General features: G+C 30.6%; 1 protein-coding gene and 1 pseudogene across 2 annotated transcripts; one reads left to right on the top strand and one right to left on the bottom strand.

The window, feature by feature from the left end:
* Nucleotides 1-837: 837 nt before the first annotated feature.
* On the bottom strand, nucleotides 838-4,388 carry LOC117914443 (annotated as a pseudogene).
* Nucleotides 4,279-12,858, top strand: LOC117914182. Of its 2 annotated transcripts, XM_034829408.1 has the most exons (9): nucleotides 9,576-9,735; nucleotides 9,834-9,930; nucleotides 10,858-11,005; nucleotides 11,142-11,389; nucleotides 11,481-11,684; nucleotides 11,845-11,937; nucleotides 12,021-12,128; nucleotides 12,230-12,303; nucleotides 12,334-12,858. In XM_034829408.1, the coding sequence occupies exons 1-9, from the start codon at nucleotides 9,626-9,628 to the stop codon at nucleotides 12,785-12,787; spliced, it is 1,536 nt and encodes a 511-aa protein (XP_034685299.1). In that variant the 5' UTR covers nucleotides 9,576-9,625; the 3' UTR covers nucleotides 12,788-12,858. The 2 variants fall into 2 exon arrangements, with proteins under 2 accessions (XP_034685300.1, XP_034685299.1); XM_034829409.1 differs by lacking the exons at nucleotides 9,576-9,735; nucleotides 9,834-9,930 and adding an exon at nucleotides 4,279-4,460.
* Nucleotides 12,859-13,166: the final 308 nt, after the last annotated feature.

Here is a 13,166-nt window from a genome sequence, read left to right as displayed (position 1 = left end):
ACCAATGCCAGCTTCTTTACAGATTTCAGTGGCCAAGTCGCATTATCGTTCTTCAAAAGAACGATTCCTTGTCTCGCAGCTTCCCTTGCCAGCTCAATGTGTTCAGCAGAGCAGGTATCATCCTTCCAAAGAGATGCCAGAGCCGGGATGCCATCAAAGAACCCCAGCCCCATCAGCACTACATAGAGATTACTCAGCGACTGGTCCAAGTCATGCTGACTGACCCTCCCTGCCATGACTGCGCTCGCAAGGGAGTCGTTGTAGTAATGCCCACATTCCAAATCCAGACCTGCAGAATTCCCATTGGAGTACTTACAACTTACATAAGACTTCGAAACAAAAATAATCAGGATTTGATTAACTGGGGCCTGTTGGGGATACCAACCTGCTTTCAGGGTCAATGCAACAGCCTCCTTACCTGTGACATCAAGGAATTTCTGGAGGTTTCAATGGACCAACAATCTGAGACTATATATCTGTAAACAGAAATAAATTAATAAGATCAATGTAACCATTAATATTACTTCAGTTTCAGCATGAATTTAATTGTCTACTAATTAATTGAACTTTACCCATGAAGATTCCATTCATCTCTTATAGTGCCTTTCAAGAGTCTTGGATCAGCACATGGAGGAATTCCATTGATGTTATTGAAGGAGCACATGACACCGCTAACATCACCCTCTCTAACGCACGCTTCAAAGGGACGAAGAAAGGTTTCCGCCATATCTTGCTCTGAAACCTACAAAAATATATGAACAAAAACAAGTCTTATAGAAAAATTAATTTTATCGACATTAATTAATAGTTTTTATAAACGAATTACTTACCCTTGCATTAAAAATGGTTTCTGTCAACATTAAGCCAGTTATCAAGATCATAGGCAGCAAAATGCTTGCCGGAGGAGGACACCTTCAGAGGCCTAGAGTTCAAATCCGTGGTGTTCTCAGTTCCCTCGACATCCTGAAGCCCTCTAACATATAGTTAACCGCATACACACTGACTGTGAATGGATCTTCTCCACCGTCTCCTGGGTCCTTCCCATCTCGGATTAGACTCAAAAATCTCAACCCCGCATGGCCTAAATTGTACGTGGCTCTTGCTTCCGTTGAAACAACCTAATTATTACAACAAACAATCAGTTATTCATAACCAGAAACCAGAATTATAGAAGCGATATAAATGACATAAAGAATGAAGAAACCAGGCAGTCTAGCAAGTAGAAGTACTGATCACCTGCACAATTGTCTTCCATAGTGACTGATTGAATGAAGCAGCTGAGAGTATAACGTTGGGAAAGCTCGTGGCACCGGGGACAGTCTCATCGAAGAAGGTTGGACCATTTATACTCACTGATGAGACCCCATGAAGTGCCTCTGACCACCATCGATAAGGAGGCAATCCTATCCTTTCCACTCCAGCAGCTTTATATATAACATTTCGTTGCTTTTTCTTCTAGCGTCATTCGATCTAACAAATCTTTTACCCTGACATCATATGGATGTAGTGCCAACGAAAGCTTTGATGTCAATAATGTTAGTTCAAGAACACAAAAATAAAACAATCACACATACGGTACACGAGGTTTTAACGTGGTTCGATCAATCATGTCTACGTCCACAGATGAGAGAGAATGATTCTACTATACAATAGACAATATTACAGAGGACAAAACCAAACACAATTATTGGGTTCCCGAAACATCACATGTTTCCCCACTCCCCCACTCCTTGTATCCACCGGGTACCTCTCGTTCTTCCTCTCATCTCTATCCACCTTGTATAGTCTCTACAGGTTTATCTCCATTTCATAATTTTTTCCTTTCATGACTTAGAATATTTATAAAGATATTTACAACAACCTTTCTTATTCTATAAGGAAGTCTAATATTATAATAATATATCAACTTAGAAATATTCTATATAATATTCTTTACAAAAAAAGAATCTATACTAATTAGGAATGTGAGACACTTCCTAACAATGGAAGCGAAGAATCACAATACACAAAGTCCTTCATACTACAAAAAAATAGATTTTTAATAATGAATCTTTAGTCACGGCCACAAATATCGTGACCAAAGATATTATTTTGTCACGACCAGGGTAAGATTGTGACCATATGTGTTAATCAAATTTGGAAAAAAAAAAAAAAAACATGTTTAGTCACGGTGATTTTATCAACCGTCACCAAAATGATTGATAAAAGGTATTTTAGTCACAAATTTATTTAAAACCGTGACTATTTGTAAATTTCTTGAGGGAAATTTTGGCGCCAATAACTTTAGTCACGGTTATTTTATCATCCGTGACAAAAAATGTAATGAAAAGAGGTTTTAGTCACAGGTTTTTGTAAAACCGTCACTAAATAGATATAAGAACATATAGTCACAAATTTCACTTGACCGTGACCAAATGCATAGAGGTTTTTTTTTTTTAATATTTTGAACCTATGGTCACGGGGTTCACACAATCGTGACCAAAGTCTATTATTTATTTTAAACAATTTTTGGGTTACCTATTATAATTTTTTAGAAAATATTATATATATATATATCATAAATAGAAATTATCATTAATAGTAATAATAATAGTTCTTATTAATTATAAAAAGTTTAAAGTTATATTACTATTTTTTTTTTAAGTTAAGAAACAAATTAGTGTGTTACCTATTTTTCTTTAGTTAAAATTATTTAATTTCCTTGTTATGATTAATGTTTTAATAAGAAGCAAAATAAAGTTTAATATATTAGTTTAAAAATATGATGGTTCAATTTGATATTATTTGATAAAAAATTTAAATGCAAGTGAGTTAACAAATTAAAAAACAATTTTGATTTTATATATGATAAATAATTCTTATTATATTTAAAGTATCAATAGTCATGATAACTAAATTTTACTATGAACAATTACTAGTAAAATTGTTTATAGTTTTATTTAATTTTCAATCATAAAATATTATTTAATCTTTATGATTTTTGCAATATAGAAACAATTTATAACTACAAAAATAACATTCTCTGTTTATGATTAAAAATAAAAGTTCTAAACTTTTATAATTCTTAAATTAGTAAAATTAACAAATTTATAAAGTTAAAATTCATGGAAAAATATTCTTAAATGCATCATTCTCTGTTTATGTTTATTATATTTAGTACTAAATGGAAGTCTGAAATTCTGTTATCCAAATGTATGATGAAATTAAGCTACAAGCATATGGGATAAGGTAGAAATTAATATCATCAAATTTAAAAAAATGATACCATATAATAAAATAATAATAGATTGGTATAAGATATAAAGGGACACATGGCTGAAAATAATGAAGACAGAGTAGGAGTATGATGCACATGTAACATTTCCTAGCACCTAAGGCCCACAAAAATACCAATAAATTATAGTTTTATTTGTGAAGTATTTTTTATTTATTTATTTTTATTTTTATTTATTTATTTTTATAACCATGGATGTTCAAGCCAGCTTAAGCTCACCTCGACTAATCTCATGGGGTCCTGAAGTTAACGACCGGGTAAACCTCCAGTGGCTTTGAGGGGACTCGAACTGGTTTATTTGTGAAGTATTTTGACATTTTCATAAACAGTTATACAAAAAACAGTTTTTTAAAACATTTTTAAAAATTTGTTTGCCGATGTATTTTAAAATAAAAGTTGATTTAGAAACCTAAAATATTCTTAATATATGTTTTTTATGTTTTAAAAAATAACTTTTATATGTTATATTTTATTTTTAATTATTCTTTGTATTTATATAAAATTTTTAAATTTTAAACTTGATAATTTTAAAACTTAAAAAACTTGATAAAACTTAATAAAAATTTTAAAAGAACACTTTAAGTAAAACATTGAACTTTCAAAATTAATTTTAAATTTTAAAATAATTTTAAATTTTAAAAACTTGATAATTTTAAAACTTGAAAAACTTTTAAAATTAATAGTTCTAAGCACAGAACAATAACAATAAAATAAAATTAATTTTTTTTCTTTTTTGTGTGATTAAATACGCATGTGATAATTATAAAATATTCAAGAGATAAATTGGATAAAATAAAAAGACAAAGCAAAAAAAAATCAAGACATCAAATTTTTATAAAAAAAAACTCTATAGTGAAAAAAAAAGCCATGAGACATTTTTTTCTAATTGAAAAATGTCTTTCTTTTAACCATGTGGGTATAACCCACGGCCACATCACTTTCCTAATTGAATATAAAGCCTTTCTTTCTCTCTCCTGCCAACTAACCTACCCATTTTCTCTTCCTCTCCAAAACCCACGGCCATAAAACCCACAAAACCTACCCACAGCCCCCATTGCTTGGAGGAAACTATTGCCGAAAAAAGCTTATGGAAGCCATGCCGAAGAAGCCCCATGGAAGCTATGGTTGGTAAAGCCGAAGCCACCTCTAAGAAACTCCGGTGAAAATCATTTCTCTCTAGGTTTTGGTGAGTTTTGGGAATTTTTTTTTTTTTTTTTTTTTGGGTTTTGTTAGTTGATATTTTGGAAATGTTTGTGATTAGGTTTGAGATTCCATTGTTATTGGCTTTATTTCCATTGTTATTGGGTTTATTTTCATTGTTATAGGGTTTTGGTGCTTTTGGAAAAATTGAAAATGATATATGCTGCGAGTGTTTGAAATGTTTTTATACATTAAATTCTATTAGAGTAATTCATTGTTCTTAGAATAATTAAATTTGAAATTCATAATATAATTAAATTTCTCTCTGATTTAACACTACAAAAACCACACTTAATAGCTTCCCTAATTTGATATTCAAATAATATTTCCAAGCAATCGATTGAGCATGATTTACTTCTTAATTTCCCTAATTTGGTACCCCTACTGCTGCATGTAGTGGAAGTTCTTTTTGTTGTATTTATGATTCTTTTTTTCTTCCTAGCTTGGAATTCTTGGTAGCTACGACTATGAACAATAATTATAAGAAAGGTTTGTGTTAAGTTTCTCATGGCACACAACTTTTTAAGCCTGAGGGCTAAGGGCTGAGGGTTGAGAGAGAGGCAGAATGGGGCTTCCAGATGATGTAAATATCTAAGTTTTTTGTTTGTGTAAAGCTCATGAAGATTACTACTTAAATATAAAATTTGTTTGTGTATCTCTATTCTTTACAATATATCCTATATTTCTTAAATATAAAATTAATATCTATCCCAGACTACTACTTAAATCTTTTTATGGTATATTCAAGAAAGGAAAGATATAAATAAGATTAATATTAATTGGAATTAAATTAGGATTACTATTGATTTAGTAATTGAAATCTTTTTTATTTTATTTTTCTTTATTCCTATAACCATAAAACATTCATTTTTATCTCATTACCATCTTATATTATTTAAATATAAAACTAATATCTTTATCATATATTATTTAAATGCAAAGTTAATTAAATATAAAATTATATTCTATAATATTTAAATATAAAATTAATATATAGGTACACCTCATGCCCAAAGTAAGACTTTCTACCCATGTATTTATTTACTACTTAAATCTTTTTTTGGTATATTCAAGAAAGAAAAGATATAAATAAGATTAATATTAATTGGAATTAAATTAGGATTACTATTGATTAAGTAATTGAAATCTTTTTTATTTTATTTTTCTTTATTCCTATAACCATAAAAACATTCATTTTTATCTCATTACCATCTTATATTATTTAAATATAAAACTAATATCTTTATCATATATTATTTAAATGCAAAATTAATTAAATATAAAATTATATTCTATAATATTTAAATATAAAATTAATATATAGGTACACCTCATGACTGAATGTATACCAAAGTAAGACTTTCTACCCATGTATTTATTTATTTATATGAAATCGAGTTTTAATTTTTTTTTTTTTTTTTCCATTGTCTTTCTAAGTTTGCCATAGAAAGCTTTTGAGGGTGTATGGAAGTCTATGAAAATAATAGCTAGCAAAAAAATTGTTATGGTATATTAAATTTACTAAAACGATTGCTATTAAATATATATATATATATATATATATATATATATATATATATAAAGAAAGAGAGAGAGAGAGAATATGATCAAATGATTCAAATACCAATGATGCTGGTGGCATGAGAAAAAAAATTTGAATTGATTTTAGGTAATAAATGATTCAAATACCAAAGTAAGACTTCCTATATGTGATTTATTAAAATTTTGACCAAATACATTTAATTTTCATTGATTCCAAATTCCTTTAATATATATATATATATATATATATATATATATATATATATATATATATATATATTGATAGAGTTTGAGTTGGCAATCAACTAGACCCCCAATCCACATGAGCTACACATTACACCCACTAATGCTGATTTTATATTTTATTATTGTTATTTGTCAACTAACCCTCGTTGATTTTATGCAATAGAAATATTAGTAATTCATTTCTATAAATTATCGAATGTGTTAGTCTCATTGTGTGTTTTTATCTATTTCTTTTCTAATATTATTTGTCATTAATTTTATCATTTACTCATTTTCATTTTAGAAAACCCTAGAATTCTCGTTCAAGTATTCTTGCTTGACAAACGTCTCTTTTATCATATAATAAAAACATATAAGTTGTAAAATTGTGGATATGATTATTTATTGTGGTCATATTCAAGTTTTCAACCTATATGTTTTGTATATGATTGGTAGAATTGTCTGCAAATGATGCTTGAATTGTCCGTTTGGACAGTTTGAAAATACATAATATCTATGAAATCAAACGCCTATGCTTTAGCATATTGATAAGTTTTGACAGTGATTCCCCTTGTTCTCTGAGTGCATATTTGGAGAAGATATGTTTATACCTTAGCCAATTCGTGTGCTTGGAGAACTATGAGGAAATGCTGCCGAAATTTTATCAAAATGAAACTAAGCATGTTAGTGATTGATTCATAGGGATTATGTATTTCTAAATAGGATAGGAACCACTGCCAAATATAGGAATTTGAGACGATAAAAAACATATCACATTCATTATAAGTTGATATGAAGATTCATTGTTATGTGATTGAAGGGTTTAATTTGCAGAAGTACGAGAAAAATGCCAATAGATAAGAGTTGGATGCAGAAGTCAAGAGTAAGTAGTGAATATCATAAAGGAGTTTTGGAGTTCTTAGACTTTGCCTTTAGCAGTGCACCTAGAAAAGAAATGATCTCATGTCCTTGCATTCATTGCAATAATTGTCTTATGCAGAAGCGAGAAATCATGTATGACCATTTGTTGGACAATGGGATAGCTAGAAATTATGTGCGATGGTTGATGCATGGGGAATATGAGTTTTGCAAACCTACAAATACTAGCACTAATGAGTCTGTTATGCATGATGAGATGCAAGAAATGTTAAATGATGCATTTGGAATGCCAATGCCAAATGAGGAATCTGAAAGAAGTCCACATGTGCATGAGAAGTTTGAAAAACCAAATGAGGATGCAAACAAATTTTATAATTTGTTAAGAGAAGCAAAGCATGAACTATATCCAAGGTGTAAAAAATTCACAAAATTGTCTTTTATCATAAGATTATTTCATATGAAGTGTCTTAATGGATGGAGCAATAAGTCATTTATAATGTTGCTTGAATTGTTGAATGAGGCATTTCCTGAGGGTGAGACATTGCCAAGCAACTAGTATGAAGCAAAAAAAATACTTCGTGACCTTGGCCTTCATTATATCAAGATTGATGCATGCCCCTTAGATTGCATGTTGTATTCAAAAGAGAATGCAAATGCAAATGAGTGTGTTGTTTGTGGTATCTCTAGATGGAAATCAAGTAATGATCATTCTACAGATGATTTCACTAATTCAGCAAAGAAAAGAAAATTCCTGCTAAGGTCTTGCGTTATTTTCCCTTAAAACCAAGGCTTCAAAGGTTATATATGCCATCTAAGACAGCTTCTCACATGAAATGGCGTATTGATGGTCGCATGGAAGGTGAGATGATGAGGCATCCAGTGGACTCTTTGGCTTGGAAAAACTTCGATAACGTACACCCTTCATTTGCACTAGAACCTCAAAATGTTTGGCTCAGTTTAGCAAGTGATGGGTTCAATCCATTAGGAAATATGTCAATTTCATATAAAATGTGGCTTGTAGTTCTTATTCCATATAACTTACCACCTTGGATGTGTATGAAACAGACATTCTTCATGTTGTCACTACTTATTCCTGGTCCAACTACACTTGGGAATGACATTGACATATACTTACAACCATTGATAGATGAGTTGAATGACTTATGGGACGTTGGAGTTGAAACATATGATGTTTCAACAAAACAAAATTTTTGTATGTGTGCAGCTATATTATGGACCATCAATGATTTTCCTACATATGCAAATCTTTCAGGTTGGAGTACTAAAGGGAAATTTGCTTGTCCTATTTGTAATAAGGATTGTTCTTCATTTCGATTACAAAATGGACAGAAATGGTGTTACATGGGTCATCGTCGATTTTTGCCAATTGATCATAGATTTTGACGTGATAAAAAGTCCTTTGATGGAAATGAAGAGCATAGAGCAGCACCTAAACAATTGTTTGGGGAAGATGTTCTACGTCAATTAGATGGAATGGAACATATTACTTTAGGGAAGACGTCAAAAAATAAGATGTTAGCAAAAAGAAAAAAAGAACATATTGAACTTGAGTACAATTAGAAAAAAAAACATTTTTTTTCCAATTGCCATATTGGAAAACCCTCATTTTGCGTCACAATTTGGATGTAATGCATATTAAAAAGAATATATGTGACAGTATAGTTGGCACCTTGTTGAGTATCGATGGTAAATCGAATGATAACTTTAATAATCGTCTTGACTTGCAAGCTATGGGCATCAGAGATCAACTTCACCCCATACAAAGAGGGAATAGGGTTATATTACATGTTGCATGCTACTCACTAACTTCAAATGAAAAAAAGGAATTCTGTATATTTTTGAAAGAAGTAAAGGTTCCAGATGATTATGCTTCTAACATCTCTCGGTGTGTATAAGTGAATGAAAGAAAGATATTTGGGTTGAAGTCTCATGATTGTCATGTTCTCATGCAACAACTTCTTCCACTTGCAATTCGAGGAGTTCTACATAAGGATGTTTGTGCTGTTATAGTTGAACTATGTAGTTTCTTCAAACAGTTGTGTTCTAAAGTGTTAAAGACTGATCAATTAGAGCACCTTGAGAATGACATAATAGTCACACTTTGCAAATTAGAAAGAATATTTCCTCCATCATTCTTTGATGTTATAGTGCATTTACCTATTCATCTTGCAAGTGAGGCAAAGGTCGCTAGACCAGTGCAATATCGATGGATGTATCCTATTAATCTTATGTATACTAGGTTTCATATAGTTCATGAAACAAATCTATCATATTGTGAAATGACAGGTATTTACGTACATTAAAGTCTTATATCGTAATAAGAGTCGTCCAGAAAGTTCTGCAGAGGGGTACATGGCAGAAGAATGTACAACCTTTTGTTCAAGATATTTGCATGATGTTGAAACGAAACATGACCGTGAAGAAAGAAATTATGTCATTGAAAATAACATAACAAATGGTGGAGGGTTAACCATTTTCAAATGCATGGGACGTACAATAGGAAAGTCAACATCTCGCATTCTTAGCACAGAAGAATGGTCCCAAGCACATTTATATGTGTTGACTAATTGTGAGGAAGTGACGTCATTTATTGAGTAAGACACCTATTTGAATAAAACTTTATACTAATTCTCATACAAAAATTTAATTTTGGTCTTTGTGAGCATTATAATTATTTTTTCTTTTTTATCAGAGAGCATAAGCAATCTATAAGGGTTAAGCCTCGTATTCGTGCACGAAATGTAGATTTGATTCACACAAGAGAATTCATTAGTTGGTTTGAAGAACGTGTAAGTTCATTCACTACATAAATTGTTCTATTATCTAATACACATGTATGTATTAACATCTTATATTTGACTCTATAGATTATACAAATGCGACACGAAGGTCCAATTTCTAAACACATACTATCATTGTCTCGTGGACCAAGTACATCAGTTACATGTTATAAATGATACATCATTAATGGGTTCAAATTTCACACAAGAGAGTGAGAAAAAGGAAAAAAAAAACTCAAAATAGTGGAGTTGTTGTGACCGTAGAGGTATCAAGCTTTGCAAGTGCAAGAGATAAGAACCTAATTCCTGGTCATGTTTCTTACTATGGTGTGCTAACTGATGTAATTGAGTTACATTACCTTGGTGGAAACAGAGTTATTTTATTCAAATGTGACTGGTGGGATGTAATCAATAGTGGAAGGGGAATAAAAAATGATGAATATGGATTCATGTGTTTGAATTTTGAATGTACCATATGCACAGATGAACCATTTGTGCTTGCATCTCAAGCAAAACAAGTCTTTTATGTTCAAAATTCAAATGAGGAAAATTGGCACACCATTGTAGAGATACAAACTCAAGGGGTTTATGATATGAATCAAAAAGTACCTACTAATGATCCAAAGTCATATCAACAGCTTATAACACTTCATAGTCAACATGATGTGCATGAGTTGGTCGAGAATGATTTAATCAATTGGGATAGAAATGATATTGCAGGAGAAACTATCCAAACGGATGTTCTACTATCACGACAAAAAAACATTGTTGAAAGAGATAATGAATTTATTCATGATGATGATATAGATGATGTGTAGCTAATAATATTGGTAAGTACATAAATATATACTTACCAGATATACAAATTACAATTTATTTCATATTATTTATGTAACTTATTTTGTATTACTTTTTCTAATTTACTTTATTATGTAGGAAATGTCACATCGAAGAGGAAGAGTACAAATAGTGTCTCCAGAAGATGAGTTGGACAATCTACAACAACTCTCAGACATACAACCTGCTGCAACTACTACTCCTAGTAGTTCTGATCCTTCCGATTCTTCAGATCCTTCTGTTGTTGGTATGATTAAGAAGATTATGTTTAACTTTACATATAATAAATTTACATATGTTTAATTTCTTGAATGATAGGTTTTTAATATTTAATTTTATATAAGATAAGTAAATTATGTTTCTTTTAATTTCATTATTAATAGGTTCATCCTCTAGCAAAAAGAGGACACGTGGCCCAACGCGTAACTTAGATTTACTTAGTATGAAACTCGGGGAAAAAAAAACTACACGATTCAATACCAGAGGGCAAGTTGTTTATGATGGAAAATGGGAAAGATTGTCAAGCTATATGGGAACATTGGTGCGATCTCAACACAATGTACCCATCCAAGTTCAAGATTGGAATCATGTTAGTAAAGATGTGAAGGAAAAGATTTGGGCCTTAGTATTGGTATATGCTAGTTACTATTCAATCTAAATTGTAATGTTATTGTTTAAAAATGATACCTCTTATTTATACATGACATTTTAATGCAATACAGGAAAAATATGAACTAGAAGAAACATGTAAGAGCTACATTCTTCAATGTTGTGGAAATTTGTTTAGAAGCTATAGAAATAAAATGAAGGCCAAGTATTATAACCCTTATAATACAAATGAGGAGAGATTGTGTCATCGACCTCCACACTTATCAGATGATGATTGGAGGTGGCTCATCCACTTTTGGGGTACACCTGAGGCCAAGGTAAAGATAATGATCTTTTCTTAATAATGTATCTTACGATACTCATATTCACATAAAATGATATTTATTAGTTATATCTAACCTAATACTTCGTGTATATAACTTTTATTATGTTTCTATTATCTATATAGGTGACTTGCTATTTTTTTAATTGATGTAGGATATCTCAGACAAAAACAAGGCAAATAGGGCAAAACAAGTGATAAAGCATACATCGGGATCAAAAAGTTATGCTCAAATTCAATATGAACAGGTTGAAAATTTATTATTAATATGATTTGTTTGTATATAAATAATTCATCATAAATAACTCAATTGTTTTACTTGTAAGAATAGGCACAAAAGAAGAAGGATCAAAGTGAGCCCAATAGAATTGAGATGTTTGCCATAACACACTCAAGAAAAGATGGGACGCCTGTTGATGATCATTCTAAGGAGATTATGGTAATGAAGTAAATAAATTTTATATACTTGTATTTCAATCATAGCCACATACTAAATTATTTTAAAAGTCTAACAATTTGTATTTTTTTTTATAATTCCAGGATCAATTTCAGCAATTACTATCCCAACCTAATGGGACATCTTTTTCTACTTCTGCATCATCTGGAGCATCTACATCTGTATCATCTACATCTGTATCATCTACATCTGTATCATCTACATCTGTATCATCTACATCTGTAGCATTTACATATGTAGATGAGATATATACTCAAGTCATGGGTCCAGAGAGGCATGGTCGTGTTCGAGGATATGGATTTGGTCCTACTCCTACCTCAATCTTTGGTTCTACTAGTAAAAGGCGATCAAGAGTTATTCTTTCAACACAAATTGAAAATGCCCAAGAGATGCTAATAGCTGCAGAACAAAAGTTTACAACTGCAACTGAAGAACTCTCAAATGTGAAAGAGGAACTCTCACATGTGAAAGAAACATTTGAAAAGAGGTTGATAGAAGTTCAAAGGAAGACACGAGAAGAAGTGAAAGAAGAGTTTGAAGAAAAAATGATGGAAATGCAAAGAAAAATGCAAGCACAAATGCAAGCACAAATTCAAGAACAGATGATGCAAATGATGCAACAATTTCGGCAAAAGCAATAGAAATTTGAAGATTTTGCTACATCTTTATATGATAGATTCTCTTAACTTTTTTTAAGATTATGCTACTTATTTATATGATAGATTCTCCTAACTTTTTTTGCTTTCTATGACTATTATGTGATGTTTGGTTGGTTGATTTGTTATATTATGTTAGAATGTGAAACTAAATTTGAATCTCTTTATTATTTGTTTGTTTGGTTTTTTTTTTTTTTGTTATATTATGTTTTTTTTATTTAATGACTTGTATTGATATATAAGTCTTTAACTAGCTTGGGATAATTGATTGTAATATATTGAAATTGTTTTAATTGCTTAATTGCATATACAGGTCTAAAATGGGTTTGTTTGGGTTTATAACAAGTTTGGGAAATTTGAATTT

The sequence above is a fragment of the Vitis riparia genome, chromosome 5 (genome assembly GCF_004353265.1).
Source record: "Vitis riparia cultivar Riparia Gloire de Montpellier isolate 1030 chromosome 5, EGFV_Vit.rip_1.0, whole genome shotgun sequence".
Classification (NCBI taxonomy): domain Eukaryota; kingdom Viridiplantae; phylum Streptophyta; class Magnoliopsida; order Vitales; family Vitaceae; genus Vitis; species Vitis riparia.
The sequence above is the reverse complement of the archived record's forward strand: the minus strand, read 5'-3'. Positions and strand labels throughout refer to the sequence as shown.